Source organism: Puma concolor, chromosome A2, assembly GCF_028749965.1.
Source record: "Puma concolor isolate L17-30 chromosome A2, mPumCon1.1.hap2, whole genome shotgun sequence".
NCBI classification, from domain to species: Eukaryota; Metazoa; Chordata; class Mammalia; order Carnivora; family Felidae; genus Puma; species Puma concolor.
Genome location: NC_141668.1, coordinates 88042804 through 88065148, shown reverse-complemented (window position 1 = coordinate 88065148; position 22345 = coordinate 88042804). Strand labels below are relative to the sequence as shown.

The 22345-nt window shown below is 38.5% G+C and overlaps 1 protein-coding gene and 1 pseudogene across 3 annotated transcripts in view; both read left to right on the top strand.

The window, feature by feature from the left end:
* The window catches only part of PHTF2 (putative homeodomain transcription factor 2), a 129084-nt gene that overhangs the window by 52892 nt on the left and 53847 nt on the right, over positions 1-22345 (top strand). For all 3 annotated transcript variants that reach the window (XM_086696851.1, XM_086696850.1, XM_086696852.1), the window contains exon 3: positions 19306-19362. In XM_086696851.1, the coding sequence (XP_086552977.1) occupies positions 19306-19362 (57 nt within the window). The remainder of the gene's footprint in view (positions 1-19305; positions 19363-22345) is intronic.
* LOC112866773 (diamine acetyltransferase 1 pseudogene) lies at positions 17870-18955 on the top strand (annotated as a pseudogene).

Here is a 22345-nt window from a genome sequence, read left to right as displayed (position 1 = left end):
ATGGACATTGAGTTTCATTTCTCTTGGGTAGATAAGTAGGAGTGGAATTATCAGGTCATCACTGTCAAACTATTTTCCAGAGTGGCTGCTTCATTTAACAGTCCCACAATATATGAGGATTTTAATTTCTCCACATCCTTGCCAACATGTTATTGTCTGTCCTTTTGATTTATGGCCACGTTAGTAGATGTGAAGTAGTGTCTCTGTGGTTTAATTTGCCTGGCTACTTCTTTTCATTAATTGTTTATTGTCTATATTGAATGACATTACTATAGCTTTGGAAATCCTGCAAGAGACTTAAACTGGCATGGTCCTTGCCATGTGAAGTATTGGTTTCCTCGAAGATTCTGACTATATCCTGCAAAATAAAGTCTTTGAATTGTGATTTAAAATTTAGGCCTCTTCAGGTAAAATCAAAAGGAAAAGAGATTAATTACTTGTCACACACAAAAAAAATAATCAATCTTAGCTGATTGGCATATTACTGGTCATTTCCTGCTTTAACTCTGCTATTACTAGTTGAGTTGTAGGAGGTTTTTTGTTTGTTTTTTTTTGTTTTTTTGTTTTTGTCTTGATCTTACCTATTATCATGAACTATTATTCCATTTTCCTCAAAGTGTGATGATAATTGATGAAGTAGTCCTGGAATTTTCTTTCCCCTTTCTGGACCATCTAAGAAAACATGTCAAATAATAGATGTCAGTTGGCAAAAAAATATTTTCATTTTTTTCATCATTGTAGGTTGGGCAATAAAAGGTATAAAATAAATATTTAATCTACAGTTTGATGCAGTAAGACATTTATGGAATTTTCCTTTTGGTTTTACTAGACTGATGAAACCCTGTTTAAGGAATTTACGAGGTGGGCTGAACTTTAAAACAAGTTGCATTTTTGTGTTAAAGCATGCCCAATACCTGTTATAGTTAAACAGTACAGTTGAGAGGACAATATAAATATATATTCATTTTAAGGAAATGTTTCTTTTTTTTCGTCCCCCTCAGTCTACGTGAAGTGCCTTGGTGGGAACTTTTCCCACTCTTCCAGGATGGCATTTAGCCTATTCTTTGCAAAAGAAGTAGTAATATTGGACTTTTAATTATAATCATGAATACAAAGAAAAAGTGATAGCTGTTCTTGGGTGTGTGGTTATTAAAAAAACAAGTCTTGGCAAGTCGAAGGATGGATATGTCTGAAATAGGTGATATATTTACTTAATTCTTTTCTAAAAAAAATGTTTGAAATGGTTTCTGCTATTAAGGCATAGCAGTTTCTACAGACTGCTATTTTTTTTGAGAAAAGACAATTAAGATTTATCTTAGGAAGGTAAGACTACGTAATGGCCAGCCAGCCAATGGGCAACTGTATCTGTAGATGGGGTCCAAATTCTATGTCTTAAAAGCTGTCTGACCATGGGCAAGTTGTTTCTTTTTTTTTTTAATTTTTTTTTTTAACGTTTATTTATTTTTGAGACAGAGAGAGAGCATGAATGGGGGAGGGTCACAGAGGGAGGGAGACACAGAATCTGAAACAGGCTCCAGGCTCTGAGCTGTCAGCACAGAGCCCAATGCGGGGCTTGAACCCACGGACCGTGAGATCATGACCTGAGCCGAAGTCGGACGCTTAACCGACCGAGCCACCCAGGCGCCCCGGGCAAGTTGTTTCAGTCTCTCTGAGACTCAATTTTTTTATCTTTAAAATTGGAGTGAAAATGTTGACTTATGAATAGTTTGTAAGAAAGTTCTAGCACAGTATCTGAGAGCTTTTGAAGTAAACATTATGTTGACTCAATTTGTATTTGTACCACACACGGATACACTGTGAGTCTTATAACTTAAAAATCAATCAGGAAAACAAAACAAAACAAAACAAAAAATAAGGCCCTTGGAGCCAGCTCATCTTGTGTTTGAATCTGGTTTGGTCATTTGCTGTCTTTGTGACTTTGGGCAAGTTATAGAACTTCTCTATCTCTGTTCAGCTTTCTTTAAAATTGGAACACTATCTGGGGCGCCTGGGTGGCTCAGTTGGTTAAGCGGCCGACTTCGGCTCAGGTCATGATCTTGCGTTCCGGGAGTTCGAGCCCCGCGTCGGGCTCTGTGCTGACAGCTCAGAGCCTGGAGCCTGCTTCAGATTCTGTGTCTCCCTCTCTCTCTGACCCTCCCCCGTTCATGCTATGTCTCTCTCTGTCTCAAAAATAAAATAAACGTTAAAAAAAAAATTGGAACACTATTTCAAGGATTGTTACGAGAATCGAATGACATTGTGTAAGTAAAGTAGTTGGCCCAGAGCTTCCTCTGTCATGGTTGTTGTGCTGGTTGAATAACAACAGGTGGTATTTATTGAACACTTTCCTAAGTCTTTACATGCATTTAGTCATCACAGCAACCCCATGAAATAGGCATTACACTTGTACATACAATGACTAGCTTGGTTTTGGTCATTATTATTTAACTGAGTAAATTAATTTTTATAAATGCATATTTGGCTAAGAGAATTGTGACCTTTGTTGTCAGTGAAAGCCCTTTCTTGGACTAGGTGGGAGGATGAAGTTCATGTCTTTTTGAAGTTTTTTTCCCCTTAAGTTTGACATGTAAATATGAACAGTGCTGTTAGTGGTAAAATCAAGAGAGAATAAAGTTTGTTATTTGGTCTTCTACTGTGTTTCAATGATTTAGAAGCTAAAGAACTGAAACCTTATTTTTTTTTAACTAACCTGTTTGTTTTAAGTAGTAAATAGCTTTTAAAAAGCCATTTTAGGGGCGCCTGGGTGGCGCAGTCGGTTGAGCGTCCGACTTCAGCCAGGTCACAATCTCGCGGTCAGTGAGTTCGAGCCCCGCGTCGGGCTCTGGGCTGATGGCTCAGAGCCTGGAGCCTGTTTCCGATTCTGTGTCTCCCTCTCTCTCTGCCCCTTCCCCGTTCATGCTCTGTCTCTCTCTGTCCCAAAAATAAATAAACGTTGAAAAAAAAAAAATTAAAAAAAAAAAAAGCCACTTTAAATCATTTTAATAATTATTTTAACTATTTTTAATAAAATTACATTTTTATTTAATAAACGAATTGTTGAGATAACACTTAATGAAAAGCCCAGATAATTATTAATTAAATTAAACTTTAAGGGTTTGTCTATATAAAAGGTTTAAAACCTGGGGAGATATGTTACAAGTTTGTTAAATAGAACTTTAGTATTTACCCTGGATAATGTGTCTTGACCCTCTGCTTAATTGATGAAGTAAGGCATATTTGAATTATTTCATGTGATTAATATAAAAACCAGTGATGATCTTTTTTTCTGTCATTAGCAGGGTCTGCACAATTCATGATGCAAGGTTTGGCTAGGTAGAAAAGCAGAAGTTAAATGGTCTTTGCCAAGATGACTTCTTGGGAAAGGTTATTAACTGGGCAGTACATTGATTAATAAATCCACTGAGAATGTACTGCCATGTACCAGCAAGTTGGAAAATAAACAATCTTTGTAAATTATGCAGAATGGTGTTGGTTTGCATTAACAGCAATGTTCTCATTAAAGTTGGGCCAGGAAAAAACACCACTGTGTTCTGCTTCTACTTTTCACTACGCATGTAAACTACGCCAACAGCAACAGCCAACACCTGGGAAAGAAAGGCAAACCAGCCCTATGTTGGGCCCCTTAGCAGCAGAATTTCTAGAAACTTGTCTGTAGGACTTTGTTGTTTAATTTTATTCTCCTCTATTAGCCATCCAAGTGTTTCTCTTGATGATCTGACGTTTGAATGGGGAGAGAACCTGATTGGCTCAGCTTGGGTCAGCTCTCTAGCTTTGGATCACCGTGGAGAAGGGTTTCTTGCAGGATCAAATAACAGTGACCTGGTCCTGGAGAGTGCCCCTCACACACAGTATAGCAGGTTCTTAGTTCTTTACGCTTAGTGATTTAATGATTTTACTTAAGTATACATGAGAGATAGGTATTGAATCAACTAAGTACTTGCTTTTTTTAATCTTAAAGAATTAGTTTCTTATTAAAGATGGGGCTCGGCATTTGAGGACCATTGAGGGACCCCTGAAATCTGCACTGTGTCTAGTAAATCTCACTAGCTCTGAGGGTTAATCTTTTTAATCTCTTGAGAACTGAGGGGGAACAGAGAACAGGAGTCAGATGAGACAGTCCATGGCCAGTCCCTGCTGGTTGCTATAGAGGTCAAAAAGCTGATGATGGCCTTCTCTCCTTGGCTCCCAGAACTTGGAGTTCTCCCAGTTCTACCATGTAGCCGTTTATTGGGCTCCCTTCCCTCCATTGCCTCCCTTTCCTGTGTGAACCATTTGAATTCCTTCCCTCACCACCTAATGCAATTTAAGTTACCCTTCTGCCACAAGAGTCCCTTATGGAATGTTGTTTTCTGGGGTACTATATATTTTAGCATTTTGGTTCTTTAACCCATTTTTCCCCCTTATATCCTAGCCAGGATATTGGTATCTGTCTGCCCTTTTATAGTACTCAACTTTGACAGTTTTATTGTTAAGGTATAACTTTTTTTTTTAACTTTTTCTTTTTTTATTAAGGTAGAACTTATTAGCTGAAATTTCCATTCTGTAACTCATAGGAAAAACCTTATTTATTTTCATAGTGAGACTTAATTAAATTGATTTTGTGCAGTGGCAATTGCTTTCTTAACAACTTGCCCTTCTTAACAGTATTTTTCCATGAGAAAATGTGTTCAAGAGCATCTAGTCCAGTGCCTAACAGTTGTTATTACTGTGATTAGCTTTCATTTTCTCTTGATGTTTTTAAATGAGGTTTTATTATGATTTAAAAGTTATACATGTCTATCATAGGAAAATTGGAAAATGCAGGTAAATATAGTAAAATCACACAGTTGCCCTACTGTTAACCTTGTGAAATTTCCCCCAACAATATTAGGATCATATTGTATCTAGTTTTTCTATTATCCTGTTTTCATGTAACATACCAAAAGTATTTTCTCACATTACTGAATATCCTTTTACTTTTTTAAAGTTTATTTATTTATTTTGAGAGAGAGAGCGAGCAAAAGAGAGAGTACACATGTGATTGGGGGATGGACAGAAAGAGAGGGAGAGAGAAAGAATCCCAAGCAGGTTCCCCGCACTGTCAGCACAGTGAGAACTCACGAACCGTAAAATCCTGGCCTGAGCCAAAATCAATAGTCAGATGCTTAATTGACTGAGCCACCCAGGTGCCCCTGAATAACCTTTAAAACATAATTTTAATGAGCATAATATTCTATTGTATAAATATGCCATAATTTATTTTTTAAGCCTTTCCCCTGACTACATATAGCATTCACGTTGTTGAGATAATCTCTTACTGGGATGCCTGGGTGTCTCAGTTGATTGAGCCTCTGGCTTCAGCTCAGGTCCTGATCTCACAGTTCGTGGTTTGAGCCCCACATCGGGCTCTGTGCTGACAGCTTGGAGACCTTGCTTTGGATTCTGTCTCTCTCTGTTTCACTGCCCCTCCCCCACTTGTGCTCTGTCTCCTCTCTCTCAAAAATAAACGTTTTTTAAAATTTTTAAAAAGTAAACTCTTATTTCCTTTTTTTTAAAGGTTTTTTTTTAAAGTTTATTCATTTATTCATTTATTTTATTTCATTTTATTTTATTTTATTTTATTCATTTCATTCATTTATTCATTTTTGAGAGAGAGAGAGAGAACAGGGGAAGGGCAGACAGAGAGGGAGACAGGGAGAATCCCAAGCAGGCTCCACACCAGCAGTGCTGAGCCTGATGTAGGGCTCAAACTCACGAACCCTGAGATCATGACCTGAGCTGAAACCAAGAGTCAGATGCTCAACTGACTGAGCCACCCAGGTGCTCCTCTCTTATTTCTTTAATAGGTTTATAGGTAGAGATTTCTGAATAAACACAGTGAACATTTTCAGTCTATTGAGCCCTCAGTCTCCACATATGTAACCAGTCTCCCATTGTAGCTGCCATCTCATTCTGTATATGGATACCTTTCTCATCCCATTCAAACTTTTTATTGTAGACCTCTTTATCTTTCTTGGGCTCTGACACCCCACATTAGGATAGATGTTCTCCAAGTGAGGATCTTCCTCACCCTGCATGGGTTTTAACACCCTGTCTGTGCTGGGTAACCCCAAAATATGGTCATCTTCCTGACCCTGCTCAGGCTCTGAGTTCCCTGACACCACAAGCCCCTGCTCTACACCCCACTTGGGCTGGTACCCCACACCTAGCCACACCTATGTGTTAGACCTTGCTTTGGGCTCCCATGGCTCTGCCCTATCTAATGATGTTGACACTGAATTGTTCAGGAAAGGCATGGGGAAAGGGAAATGATGCTATACCGTTTGAAGACTTACTGAGGGGTGTTGCCAGGTGATAGCATCATGCCTGGCATACTGTAGGTATTTGGTGGCAGGGTGTGCATGTGTGTGTTTAATTCTTCCCCTCCTGATCCTGGAGTGTTGAGTCTTGGTGGTAAAAGGAATGATTGCTGTTTACCTTTTTTATTATCCCCCATTTTCCAAACTCCAAGCTTCCATATCTTGGCTAATGACTTTGCCTACTATTTAAATGAGATCAAGATTATTTGAGATGAACATGTTTAACTGCCTAACCACCTCAGAACATTTCAATATTTTCAGCTCTTCTTATTTTACCTTCTTTCTTGAAACTCTTTCCTCTTTTGGCTTTTATTATAGTGTATTGTCCCACTTTTCTTCTTGCCTGACTAATTTTTCTAAATCTCCTTACCTGGCTTTGATACGTCTGCCCCCCAGCTGGATATTTGTCTTTCTTAATATTTTGTTATTGATCTCCTTAAGCCATTCTGTTTCCCTAGATTATTATTAGCCACAAATTGTCCCAACACCTAGGTTTTGCTGCTGAATTCTGGATTTTATTTTTATTTTATTTTTATTGTTTTTTTAATATTTATTTATTTTTGAGAGAGAGAGAGAGACAAAGCATGGGCAAGGGAGGGGCAGAGACAGAGGGAGACATAGAATCTGAAGCAGGCTCCAGGCTCTGAACTGTCAGCATAGCGCCCAACTCGGGGCTCAAACTCACAAACCATGAGATCATGACCTGAGCCAAAGTCGGACACTTAACTGACTGAGCCACCCAGGTGCCCCCTGAGTTCTGGATTTTATACCTTCCCAACTCTAGTTCAGATTTTATACCTTTCCAACTCTGACTCTAGCCATAATTCCTAGTAGGTTTATAGCTCCCAACAGTGTTGTTTTTTTTTATTCTTTTTCTTCTCTTTGCCATTCTTTTATTTCCTTTTTAAATGTTTATTTTGAGAGAGAGAGTGTGCGAGCAGGGTGAGGGGCAGAGAGAGAGGAGAGAGAGAATCCTAAGCAGGCTCCATGCTTGGGGAGTGAGATCATGGCTTGTGTTGAAATTGAAAGTCAGATGTTTAACCAACTGAGCCACCCAGGCACCCCTGTCCCCAATTTTTTTAAACATGGGAGAGGGAGAAAGAGAGAGAGAACATTTTGAGCAGGCTTCACACCCCGCACGGAATCTGTTGTGGGGCTCTATCTCCCTGCTGTGAGATCGTGATCTGAACCAAAATCAAGAGTTGAAAGCTTAACTGAGTTACCCATCCCGTAAGTTTCCTGTTGTACATTTTACCTTACAAGTACTGCTGTTTTTCAGACTCTCATTTGTGTATAGTACAATAGTACTTACTTGATTCTGCTTTGAATTATAACTAATTCTCTGAGTATTTTTCTTTGGATTTGTAACTTCTTCGAGGCAAGTTCTACTATAATCATTTCTTTTTGTTGAATTAATGAACACTCTTAAAGATATTTTTTCTAAACTTGAGTCAGTGTTTTACTATATCATTAACTGGTTTTCCCTAGGCAATAGGAAATTGGTCATGATTTGATTATATGTATGTGGCCTGTAATACACTATTCTTAGGGTGAATGCAGGAAAGGGTGTGATTTTAAGAGGATGCATAAATTGACAAAATATGTGGGAAGATTTTAAATAGCTTTAACTACTATTATAATGAATAGAATCTTTGCTAATTACCTAGATTCTAGCATCTCCAGATGAGAATGTGTTTTCAGACTTTGATGTTTACGTCTGAATGTCAGAGGCTACCTAGAAATGTATTTCATAATTGATTGGATTCTAGAAATCTCTTTTCTTTCTTGAAAAGTTGTATTTTCGGGGCACCTGGGTGGCGCAGTCGGTTAAGCGTCCGACTTCAGCCAGGTCACGATCTCGCGGTCTGTGAGTTCGAGCCCCGCGTTGGGCTCTGGGCTGATGGCTCAGAGCCTGGAGCCTGTTTCTGATTCTGTGTCTCCCTCTCTCTCTGCCCCTCCCCCGTTCATGCTCTGTCTCTCTCTGTCCCAAAAATAAATAAAAACGTGGAAGAAAAAAAAAAAATTAAAAAAAAAAAAAAAGAAAAGAAAAGTTGTATTCCCCCCCCCAAAGATTTTAATCTTTTTAAAAGTTTTATTTTTTTATTTGCTTTTCTACTCAAGCAGCTTTTCTTTCCTGTACTTAAACTATTGATTATATGATTCTGCTAATAACAAATAGCAGAAGAAATAAAGGACAGTTGAAGCAAAGGTTACAAAGAAACTCTTTGCTTATAATTATTCATATTTATTCCATGATTTAGAATTCTTTCCCCAATTAAGATATCTTAACTCTGAATACTTACCCATGTCTTCCCTTTCCTAAATAACACTAGAATTGTGGTGAAATATTTTAATGATTGGATTTAAAGACTTCTGTGATTTGGCTTTTCATGTTTTTTAGAGCTCTAAGAAAACGTTGATTCAGAAGAATTAAAGATTTGGTAAAAAATTTGGTACTTGTTTTACATTTGGAAGGGTTACTAGCTCTTTCCATATCCTCAGACCACACCTTTTTGTCTGACATCATCCTCATTCATAGTTCATATTGTGTAATTAAATGATTCAACTTCCTCATATTTCCTCATTATTAAAGTCACCTGAGTGTCTGACCTCTCTAGGTATTGGGGGGGGGGCGGTGCATGTGCACGCATGCAGTGGGCAATCAGAAACATTGGGCAGTATCTTGATTAAAATAGGACATTGTGGGGGCACCTGGGTGGCTCAGTCAGTTAAACGTCCAACTTCAGTTCAGCTCATAATCTCACTTTTTGTGAGTTCGAGCCCTGCATCAGGCTCTGTGCTGACAGCTCTCTCTCTGACCCTCCCCCACTGGCATGTGTGCGCTCTCTCTCTCTCTTTTAAAAATAAACATTAAAAAAAATAGGACATTGTGAAGAAATAAGAGAATAGAACAAGAGAGCACGAAAATGGAGAAGTAATGGGAATTGCTGTGCAATATAGTAGATTAGAAACAAGGCTCTTCAGGAGCAGTTATAAAGACTCAGAGATAGGGGCGTCTGGGTGGCTCAGTTGGTTGAGTGTCCAACTTCAGCTCAGGTCATAATCTCACAGTTCCTGGGTTTGAGCCCTGTGTTGGGCTCTGTGCTGACAACTCAAAGCCTGGAGCCTGCTTCGCATTCTGTGTCTCCCTCTGTCTCTGCCCCTCCCCCACTCGCACTCTCTCTCTCAACAATAAATAAACATTAAAAAAAAAAAAAAGAGAGATATTGCCAGGCATTCAGTAAAGAAATTTGTTTGAAAGTCAGTAGTTATGATCAAAGAACAGTGAAAACCTATTAAGCCCTGAAAGCTATACTTTGGAATTAAAAGTTATAAGAAGTCTAAAAAATCAGTTTCTACTAATACCAAGTATGTATTTATCTCAAGGTTAATCAACAATTCTGATGGAAGTGGCCCTAATAGTTTCGTTAGTATGGTTTAGTGATATGAACAGAAATATTAAGTCTAATTTCAGAATGTCCATAGTAACTTTAATTTTGTTATATTGCTCAATGCTTTAATTTCTTTTTTACCAAATTTGTGAAAATGCAAGTTATATATAGTTTAGATATCTGGGCAGATTAGATCGTGAGTGTTGACAGCCCTGTTTTAATTTATAAGTTGTAAACAATTCTTTAAAAAGTGTAACATTGACTTTTTAATTGTCAAAATGACATTTGTCTCCACAGCTTATTTCTGCTTTCTTCTTTGTTCCTTTTGCCCAGGCATTTATAGCTACTTTCATTGGTTCTTTCTTTTTTCATAGTTGTAATGAGTCTTTTCTCACCACATACTCATACATTAAAAAATTATGGCCATCCAAATCCTCATTAGTGAATATAAATATTGTTATAAATTAATTTAAGTATAGTTCCACTTTATCAATTTAAAAATGAGATATTGAAGCCTAGAGAAATTGATTTACCAAGAAAGGAAAGAACTAATATTTAAGGAGCACCAACTATATACCAGACACTATCTTTTTACATTCTAGTTCTGTGAAGTATGTTTTGTTGTCCCCATTTTACAGATGTTCAGAGGTCAAGAAACTTGCCAAGACCATAAGACTTCTCATGGTGGAGGCAGGATGATAATCCACTTCTGGTGCACAGTCTGGGGTCCTTGCTACTCCTGTCAGCAAACATTAAAAGTCAATCAGCTAAGGCAGTGAGAGAACAAAGGATTAAACACAAACACTCCAAATATAACAAAGGGTATTTTCTGATTGATAACTTTTGTTTTTATTAAAAAAAAAAAAAAGACTCAAAGGTAAAAATGATCTTTGGTTGTGTAGCTATTTAAATCACTATTGGGGCCCCTGAATAGCTCAGTTGGTTAAGTGTCTGACTCTTGATTTCAGTTCAGGTCATGATCTCATGGTTTGTTAGATCAAGTCCTGGGTCAGGCTCCATGCTCATGGCAAGGAGTCTGCTTGGGATTCTCTTCTCTTCTCTTCTCTTCTCTTCTCTTCTCTTCTCTTCTCTTCTCTTCTCTTCTCTTCTCTTCTCTTTTCTCTCCTCTCCTCTCCTCTCCTCTCCTCTCCTCTCCTCTCCTCTCCTCTCTCTCTCCCCCTCCCCTGCTCTCTCTCTTCTTCTCTCTCTCTCTCTCTAAATAAGTAAACATTAAAAAAAAAATAAATCCCTATTAAAATATGAGACTTGTAGGTATAAAAGCAACATGACCTTTACCTATTTGGGTCTTCTAGTTGATGATGTATGTACAAAAATATAGTCACAGAATAAACTAGAATATATTTACTATCAGTATAGAGATGGAAAGAATCACAAAGGTCACAGGCATCTTTCCTTTTATTTTCTTTTTGAGAAGTGGTCTCAAGAGATTCTTTAGCTTCTTGCCCTGAGGGTATCCTTGTCATGTTCTTAACACACACACACACACACACACACACACACATACATACACACACACAATGGAGTACTACGTGGCAATGAGAAAGAATGAAATATGGCCCTTTGTAGCAACGTGGATGGAACTGGAGAGTGTGATGCTAAGTAAAATAAGCCGTACAGAGAAAGACAGATACCATATGTTGTCACTCTTATGTGGATCCTGAGAAACTTAACAGAAACCCATGGGGAAGGGGAAGGGAAAAAAATGAGGTTAGAGTGGGAGAGAGCCAAAGCATAAGAGACTCTTAAAAACTGAGAACAGGGGCGCCTGGGTGGCTCAGTCGGTTGAGCGTCCGACTTCAGCTCAGGTCACGATCTCGCGGTCCGTGAGTTCGAGCCCCGCGTCAGGCTCTGGGCTGATGGCTCGGAGCCTGGAGCCTGCTTCCAATTCTGTGTGTGTCTCTCTCTCTGCCCCTCCCCCGTTCATACTCTGTCTCTCTCTGTCTCAAAAATAAATGTTAAAAAAAAAAATTAAAAAAAAAAAAAAACAATAAACTGAGGGTTGATGGGGGGGGTGGGAGGGAGGGAAGGGTAGGTGATGGGCATTGAGGAGGGCTTCTTTTGGGATGAGCACTGGGTGTTGTATGGAAACCAATTTGACAATAAATTTCATATATTAAAACACACACACACACACACACACACACACACACACACACACACACACACACTTTTGCTATCAAAGGTTCATTTGTCCTGGCACATGATTGGCCTCTGATTAAGTTTATTGAGTGGACCAAACTCAGAAGGGATTTGGGTTCTGTGTTAACTTTTTGAATTAAATTTGATGTTTGTGAGAATTAATAGATTGCTTTTCAGAGTTTCTGAAAGGAGATTCCAAGAACCGAAACTGAGCATGATAGAAGTAGGAAAAAGTAGGACTTTGATATATAGTATTATGGTGTATGTGTTCATTTTCTAAGGAAAGGAGGTGCTTAAAATATGTGTGCAAATCTGGGCCTCCATTTGCCCTGCTTATGTCTGTTTGTTAACTCTAAATCTTTTATCTAAGCACTTATTCTAATTAAACTATTGGTAACTACGTTTTTGAAGCAAGACACCTTTTCTTTAGTCTCTTGATATTTGAGCCACTGCCATTCTGAATGTGATGACCTAAGGGGTAATCAGATCACCTAAGAGTAGCTTTTCAAATTGTTTTTCAAACATTTCTTTTCTAGAATTCCTTAGTGATGTGTGTTTCCCATTTCATCATCATCTAGGTTTTAACATTTGTACTCTTGATACCATCATATTCATTACAATTTTTTTTCCCTTAGAAGCCAGAGCTGATTCTGGCAGACACCTAGACAAAGATACTCTTTTTCTCCACCCACCAATCCTCCCCTTCCTTATCCCTGTCTATCCCTGACTTCCCCTCATTGTCCTCCCCTCTTTTTCCCCTTCTCCATTTTGTTTTGTTTCAGTGTACAGGAAGATAAAAAATTAGATTGATGATAGGTAGAGGTAGGTGATTCCCTGTAAACATACTATTTAGTGATAGAAACATTAATTTCTTAGACAGTTACTTCAAATTACTTTGGGTTAGAATCTTTACAAAAGTAGTACATATCTATTATGAGGGGGAATATGATGTAAAGAAAAAAGTAAAAGTATTCTCCTATACTTCTTTTAGATAATCTCTATTAATAATGGCTTTCATGTATCTTTCTAAATATCTACTATATATATTTAGGGATATACTTAATGTAACATTAGCCACATTAGTTTCAGATTTATAACATGTACATTTTCTTTTTATTTTCTTTTTAAATTTTTTTTAACATTTATTTATTTTTGAGAGACAGAGAGAGAACATGAGCAGGGGAGGGGGAGAGAGAGAGGGAGATTCAGAATCCAAAGTAGGCTCCAGGCTCTGAGCTGTCAGCACAGAGCCCAACGCAGGGCTCGAACCCGCAAACCGTGAGATCATGACCTGAATTGAAGTCAGACGCTTAACTGACTGAGCCACCCAGGCACCCTACATTTTCGTTTTATGATAGTCTTCTGTAGGTCAGAAAGTATCTATAGTATTCATTTGATTCAATTTTAATTCACTTGATATTACTGTAGTATCTCAATTTCTTCTTTTTTTTTTTTTTTAATTTTTTTTTCAACGTTTTTTATTTATTTTTGGGACAGAGAGAGACAGAGCATGAATGGGGGAGGGGCAGAGAGAGAGGGAGACACAGAATCGGAAACAGGCTCCAGGCTCCGAGCCATCAGCCCAGAGCCTGACGCGGGGCTCGAACTCACGGACCGCGAGATCGTGACCTGGCTGAAGTCGGACGCTTAACCGACTGCGCCACCCAGGCGCCCCAATTTCTTCTTCTTTTTTTTTTTTTTTTAATCAGTCAACCTCTGTAAAGGCTCAAAGTTTATTTATCAAAATAGGAGGAAAGAAAATAATACTAGAAGTAATAGATGAGAACACGGATGCTAGAGATGGAGAAGACAGGAAATGAAGACATTTGCATCTTATGACTTCAATCTTAGTAATTGGAGTGGTTAGCTATATGTTCTGCCAGGAGAGGTAATGCTCACAGTAATTAGGAATTAAAGCCTGTAGGAAGAAAGTTTAGAGTTCCCCTTACTGTCATGGGAAGTATTGTAACAAATCAATACAGGATTGCCAGACCTGTTGTTACAGATACAGAATGTTACAGATATAGAATGTTACAGATACAGAATGATTTGTAGAGGGCAAAGTGTTTGGTCTGGAACCAGGTGAAAAAAAAGCTAACTGTAGGTCAGCTCTGGTTGGGTAAGAGTACACCGGAGGCTTAGGTGTTCATGGAATCTGTGGGAGTAATAACCAGAGTGTTAATAAAATTGCAGCAGATAATGAACTTTCTTAACGTGTACAAAATGGTTGCCTGCACATCAAATGTAAATCAGGATTTCAAAGTAGTCTCTCATAATTCGAGAGAAAGTGTTTTTTCCTCCTTGAAATAGATGGTCAGTTATGAAGAATATGGTTTGAAAGCCATATAACTACTCATACATTAATTACGTTGGTATTTTGTAAGGTACCTTACAGAAGGTTGGTCTGTTTACCAACAAAGCATTATTTGTATGTATATCCCTTTGTTTCCATAGAATATGGGGCACTTTTCTAAACATCCAAACAGTGGAGGGCAGGGGAGAACAGAGAGGAAGTAACTGAAATTTGGAAGTAGCCAAAATATTACATAACATTCTTTTCTCGGTGGAAAAACATATTATCTTTTTTTTTTTTTTTAAGAACATATTATCTGATTAAATTTCTTTTCTGTTGGACAAATGCTACTGCTGAGATTCCTTTAACTTTTTATATGGCATTTAAAAAATAATGTAATTTTTTTGTCCTGATCTTTTGCAGAGAACTATAATTGAACTCAGCTTTGTGACTTAATTTTATGTAGAAGAAATACAAAAACAACAACAACAACAGTTATTAAGGTTAGGTGACTTAGTCAAGTCTGCCAAGTGTTTGTGTGTAGAATAGAATCTTTGGAAAGTGTATTGAATTATTTGTTTTTTAATTTTGTTAGCATAGCTCTGCAGCTTATTCTTCATCCCTGACCCTAAGTCTTGAGAAGGTGGTTCTTCTGTTTTTCAGTCTGAGTTTCACTTCTTTTCTTGCTCTGTGATGATTGACCATAAGATCATGTTTCTTTCAGGGGAAAAGCTTGAACTCAGCCACTGGGGTTCCGATTTATCGTGACAGATTGCAGCGTGGAATTAAATGAGGCTTTAGACCAGAAGGGGTCTTGAGAATTCCTTCCCTGCCCTTCTGGTATCCTGTCACCACCCTTATTTCACGATACTTCTGATGTGCTACACACATATCCCAAAAAACCAAGCAATTTTCAGACGCAATTAGGTCTGAATGTCTATTTAAGAGTAATTTGTTAATGGCATATGCATCACTAAGCAGAGCCACGAACATCTAAAGCACCTGCATTTAGGTTCACAGCACCCTCACAATTTTTTTCAGGGAAGTAGTCTATTTGCTTATGTAACTAAAGGGTCCATTCTGGTGGTATTTTTTAAAACAAAAAATGTCTGCTGCAAAGGAAAACTGATGTTTCCACTTGGAGAGACATTTAATTGCTTGTAATTGAAAGTGATGCTTCTCTAGTTTTTTTTGTTTTTTGTTTTTTGTTTTAAGATCCCACATTCTGTTACAGTAAAAGTTGTTCTTCCTCTAACCCATTAAATCTTTGCGGGAAAAATGGACTCCCCAGTAAAATAAGCCATCTTTATCCTCTTTATAGGAATATATATCCTTTTTATAGGAACATCCCTCACCACCACTGCCCTTTTTTTAGGGTTACATGATGCTATTTACAAGTACCTCAGCCTTCAAAAAGCTTTTCTCCTTTTAGCCCCTGCTTCACCTCAAGATTTATTAGACTTTCCTAACCTTTTTAAGCCTGGAGCTACTGAGTAGTGTACTGGGATTGTATCAAACCTAGGTAGGCCAACAATTAACATGTATTTCTGATTTGGTCTTTTGCATATACATTATTTTATATTCCTGATTCCATGTCCATATTCTTGAGTCCTCTTGAAATAAAAAATATAGTTCTTTTTAAAATTCTCTTTAGAATTTAGTACATGCTTTTGTACATGCAAACAAATACTGCCAATATAATCATTAAAACAAATTAGTGCCTATTGCTTTTTAGTTTTGGTTATTGTTTCACTAAAAAGTATACAGTACCATTGAAATAGTTACACATTTTAAAGGTAAGTTTTGATTAAATTAATCCCAGTCATTCTGAATTATCAAGTTAGAGCAGAATTACTCTTGTGGAATCTATGTCCCCATACTTACCTCTTCTGATTTTAAAGAAGATGATTGTTTGATTGAATTCAGAATTTAAGAGGGTAAAGGACATCTAGTCACTGCAGGTCAGCTCTGCCACTAAGTCCAACCAGTTGGTTACTGATTATCTACCCTGCTTTAGAGACACTCATGGCAGATTCGGTTACATATAAGTGAGTTGTTCAGTCCATGTGGCTTGGTCTAGGTGTTCTAAGATTTTAATTTTCAGGGTATATTATATCACACAGTGATTTTAAAAATAAGAAAGGAGTCACAGGAAAGCAGTGAAAAAGAGAAAAGGATTTAAATAGGACCAGAGAAATTAGTATGAATAAGATAATGTCTGAGAGAGAATAATCAAAATGAAGGGCTCTTACAGAATCATGTAATCATTTTATTCTACCTCCTTCATGTCTGTCTTTTTTTTTTTTTTAATTTTTTTTTTCAACGTTTATTTATTTTTGGGACAGAGAGAGACAGAGCATGAACGGGCGAGGGGCAGAGAGAGAGGGAGACACAGAATCGGAAACAGGCTCCAGGCTCTGAGCCATCAGCCCAGAGCCCGACGCGGGGCTCGAACTCACAGACCGCGAGATCGTGACCTGGCTGAAGTCAGATGCTTAACCGACTGTGCCACCCAGGCGCCCCCTTCATGTCTGTCTTTAAATCGTTCCTGTATTCTCGATTTCTCATTCCTTGAAACAAGATTTTTATTTGAGTGTTTATTTGTTTTGAGAGACAGAGAGAAAGCGTGCGCATGTGTGCGTGCGAGCAGGGGGAGGGGCAGAGAGAGAGAGGGAGAGAGAACATCTCAATCAGGCTCCACCCCATCAGCACAGAGTCTGATGTGGGGCTGTATCCCACAAAATGTGAGATCATGATCTGAGCCAAAATCAAGAGTGAGACACTTAACTGACTGAGCCACCCAGGCACCCCTTGAAACAAGATTTTTTTTTAATGTGTAAATAAGAGGACTTTTAGGTAGAATGATGTTGTGAGTCAGAAAGTGCTCTCTCCTGAATTTCCTCATAATATCTCTGTTTCTGGTGTCCATTTCGTCTCTTAATTGTAATTATTTGAAATAGTTTTAATTTCTCAGGATTCTAATTTTCAATTAATGCTAAAAGTGAAAATCCTTAGTTAAAACTATAAGTTATTGACCCATTTCAGTGTCCTGTTGGATATTGGGAACTAAGGGGAAACTTAGTTTCTTAGTATTTAGTTTCTTAATACTGAGATGGACCATAAGAGTGGTTTCTTCATGCTGCCCCACTGAAGGTGTACTTCAGAGAACTTTCCAGCATCTGAGAATGATGGGCATAGAAGCTAAAAGGAATTCTACTACTTGATGTTTACCCTGTGTCTTCAATTGCTTTCAAGACTTTATTTTTCAGTTTAAACCGTAACCCACATGGTAATTGTGATCTACATGTTTATGAATTTTTAATTCTGTAAAACGTTGACATTTTGTTCTTTAAAAATAACTCCATAAAGAATTTATTATTGGGGCGCCTGGGTGGCTCAGTCGGTTAAGCGTCCGACTTCAGCCCGGGTCACGATCTCGCGGTCCGTGAGTTCGAGCCCCGCGTCGGGCTCTGGGCTGATGGCTCAGAGCCTGGAGCCTGCTTCAGATTCTGTGTCTCCCTCTCTCTCTGCCCCTCCCCCATTCATGCTCTGTCTCTGTCTCAAAAATAAATAAATGTTAAGAAAAAAAAAATTTATAAAAAAAAAATTTATTATTGGTAGTTTTTTCTTGAAGGTACCAGAGCTGTAGCAATTGTGTTTATTTGAAATAAAGATTCCCAGTGCCGCGCTAGTCTCAGTCTGGTGAAGCTTTTCCGTCGCTTGCAGAGATTCGCCGGGTCATGGTGCCAGCCTGACTGAGAAAGGGACGCTCCTGGGAGACGAATGAGGAACCACCTCCTCCTGCTGTTCAAGTACAGGGGCCTGGTCCATAAAAGGAAGAAAAGCAAAAGACAAGAATGGCTAAATTCGTCATCTGCCCAGCCCCTGCCACCCACTGCAGTGACATCCTGCGGCTGATCAAGGAACTGGCCAAATAAGAATATATGGAAGAGCAAGTGGCATTAACTGAAAAAGATCTATTAGAGGATGGTTTCGGAGAGCACCCTTTCTACCACTGCCTGGTTGCAGAAGTGCCCAAGGAGCACCGGCTTCTGGAAGGACGCAGCGTTGTTGGTGTTGCCATGTACTAGTTTACGTATGACCTGCGGATTGGCACACTGTTGTATCCTGAGGACTTATTCATAATGAGTGATTACAGAGGCTTTGGCATAGGATCACAGATTCTGAAGAACCTAAGCCAGGTTGCAATGAAATGTCACTGCAGCAGCGTGCACTTCTTGGTAGCAGAATGGAATGAACCATCTATCAATTTCTACAAAAGAAGAGGTGCTTCTCATCTGTACAGCAAAGAGGGATGGAGACCCTTCAAGATACACAAAGAGTATTTGCTAAAAATGGCAGGAGAGGAGTGAGGAATGCTGGTGCAGAAAATGACAGCTTTCATTCTATTTTAGATTAAATTCTCAATGATCTTGCTTTCTATCCTGTTTGTGGTCAAATAATAGAATGAACACCCATTCCAAAGCTTTATTACCAGTGGCAGGTTTGCATGTTTGAAATGCAGTCTGTTTAAGATGGTAGTCTTGTATGCCGTTTGGAGTCTCCTTGAACATCTTTTGATAAACAGCAAGATGGTGTGATCTTGATGTATATGAAAAAAACTTCATTCTTGTGAGTCATTTAAGTGTGTACAATGTACACACTGGTACTTAAGAGTTTCTGTTTTAATTCTTTTTTAATAAACTCCCCTTTGATTTAAAAATAAAATAAAAACATAAAAAGTTTCCCTAGAGTAGTGGTTCTCAAACTTTAGTAGTGTGTCTGAGTCATCTAGAGGAATTTTTAAAACACAGGGTGTTGGGTGCTATTAGTCATATTACTGATTCAGCAACTGTGGGATGAGGCCAGAGACTTTGCATTTCCAACAAGTTCCCAGGTGGTGCTAAAACTGCTGGTCCTGAAACCATACTTTGAGAGGCACTGAGTACAGTATTGATTGCAGAAGTCTGAGACAAAGCTGAATCTCATCTGTGCTGAATGAATGCTGAGTTGCTTGTAATGCAAACAGAGTCATTCTACCTATTGGATGAGTACCAACGATGGCATTTAATGCAGTGTCATATTTTATTTATTTTCATAGATTGGAGCATATGATCAACAAATATGGGAAAAATCTGTTGAGCAAAGAGAAATCAAGGTAACAAGTTTATTTCATTTTGTATATTCTAAAACATAGTTCTATAAGTTGATTATTAACCACATTTTAATTTATATCTCTCCATATACTTTTAATTAAAGTACTTTTAAATAACGAGATAAACTCCAAAGTTTTAAATAAAGAGGTATACTCTTATGCTGGCATAATCATGTGTCTTTACCTCTGATGATTTATTTATTTATTGTTTTTGCTTTTTAGCATCTTTCTGTTCTTTTAAAATTTAATTTCTTATGATTATTTTTTTATCAGCTGTCTGTCTTCCCCTTTCACTTGTCACCTTATACTTCTAGTTTGCTTTTCCTCCCTTTTGATGCTGTCATTGCTCTGTACAGTTTATTAAACTGGTAAGTGTTTCAGGACTTTTCCCGCCTGAGTGATCCTGTCAAATGCCGCTCTGCTTCATTGAGATCTGCTTTTGGTGCTACTAACAAGAATGACTTGGACGCAAATAGTTTCGCTGAAAAGTTGGTCATTTTTTAAAAGAACTTAGGAAAATAAAGCATTAATTAAAGTGTTTTTGTGTTAGGTGGTTTTCATGTAATCACTTATGCTGATAAGACATTGTCATAGGCTCCTTGCTAGCATGAAAACTATTTTTTAACCAAATTTATTCTGTTTCTCAGCAGTTGCTCTTTTTTGATAATATTTATATTTTTCATTTGCATAGATAATACTAATCTGTGTGTTCCTGCACGAGCTAAATTTAATCTGAGCCCAGAGAATGTTACTTTAGCTGCTTGACATTTTCTGTCTTGTATAGAAAGATGTATATTAGACTGGAAACCAGTTTTAATAGTTACTTAAAAAAAATCTCAGTGTTTAGACAATTCAGTCATCTATGATAAAGGGCAAGGTTCTTTGCCATTGGTCATTTTTAATCTTTAAACTTTTCATGAAGAATTAAAGTTGGTGTAAACATCTAGTATGTTAAATATAGGATTAAATCATGGGGACAAAAAGATGGAATGGATTTTATTTTTGTAGTAAGATACATAATTACAAATGTGATCAGTTCAGTTAGACAAGGGAGGTGTAGGTCTGTGATGGGGAGTGCAGGGGGAGGCATCCCCAGGGAGGTTAAGAAAGACTGCATAGAGGAAGTGACTCATGAGCCGAGTTTGACAGACGTTAGGGACAATGAGGAAAACATTCCAGACAGAATGGAGAGCATATGAAAATAAATATGCAAGAAGGAAGGAACATGACTGACTGAGGAATCCTCAGGAGCTTGGTTGATAATAGGGTGGATGGAGGAAGGAAATTGGAATGGTTAGGCACGAAACCAGAAAGGAAGATGGGAGTCAGATCATGGAGGGGCTTGACTGCCTTACCTGCAAGTCTGAATATAATCTGGAATACAGTGAGGGAGACATGGATGGATTTTATTTTATTTTATTTTATTATTATTTTTAAAAAGAGAACTTTTTATAACTTTGATGTGCAGCAAATTCAGCAGCATACATTTAGCCCAGTTTGGTGGCCAATTCTTAAGCCTTTGCCTTTTCTAACTTGACAGTGTGAGCCACTGCCTTTGGACCCAGGACCCAGGATAGTGGATCTCATCATCATATCTGTCATTGTAACTGGTCCTAATAGCTTCCACCTGCTTAGCCAGAGCTTCTTTGTCTTCCCAGTTAACCTGTGTGAAGGCAACAGTGGTGCAGATCTTCCTATGGACCAGACACCCTAGCCTGGCCTTTCCCTTGATGATGCAGTAGGGAACCCCCCTCTTGATGACACAGGGCAGGCAGGAAGACAACCAGCTCAGTGGGATCCACATGATTTGCAGTCACCACTGGGTGAGCTTTCTTATTTTCCACCAAGGTGGTGACAGTATTAACCCCAGCTCAAAGGACAAGCGACCTCTTAGAGGGGACATCACCTTTGCTGGCAGCTTTCTTCTCAGCCTAGGGCAGCAGTCTCTGCTTCTTCTCTTGCTTTGTCTCTGTTGTGTGTCAGGGGTGGGGGTGGGCAGTATAAGTAGTTGAGCAGCTATTTGGTGGTCGAGGGCCCGGGAGAGCTGGTTAATTGTGGGAGGCACTTTTAGACATTTATAGAGAATGGCCCTTTGCCATTGCAGCTGGATGTAGCGGGGCCATTTAACAAAGCAGATGAGGTCTCTTTTGGTCTGGATATCCTGTCCAGTGCCAAAATTCTTGGGCCTTTTTTCACATAGGGGATTGACCACCTTCTTGACCTCCTGCTTCTGCATGACAGCAGGAGGGGGCGGGGGCAACTAGCCTCCCCTTAGCCTTTTTTCCCTTCAGCATCTTGGATGGCTGGAGCTGTGCTACTTTGATTTTTAAAAATTTTATTTGAGTATAGTTGACATGCACTGTTACATTAACTTAAGGTGCATCGTATTTTAGTGACTTGGCAAATTCATACATTGTGCTATGTTCACCACAAGTATAGCTACCATCTGTCCCATTGCATCGCTGTTACAGTAGCACTGACTGTATTCCTTATGCTCTGCTTTTTATTCCCATGACTTACTCATTCCATACTGGAGGCCTGTATCTCCCTTTCCTCTTTACCTGTTTTGTCCAACTCTCCCTACTCCTTACCCCTGCCCCCCCACCCCAGCAATCATCAGTTTGTTCTCTGCGTTTATAGGTCTGATTCTACTTTTTTATTCTTTTTTTTTTTTTAAGATTCCATTTATAAGTAGAATCATATGATATTTGCTTTTTTTAATTTAAAGTCAAGTTAGTTAACACATAGTGTAATAGTGGTTTCAAGAGTAGAATTTAATGATTCATCATTTACATATAACACCCACCCAGTGCTCATCCCAACAAGTACCCTCCTTAATGCCTATCACCCATTTAATCCATCCCCCCCCCCCCCACCTACCTCCCTACCAGCAACCCTGTTTGTTCTCTCTTATGGTTTGCCTCCCTATCTGTTTTTAGACATTGAAGGATTTTAAGCCAAAAAAGTTGCCTGATTAAATTTATGT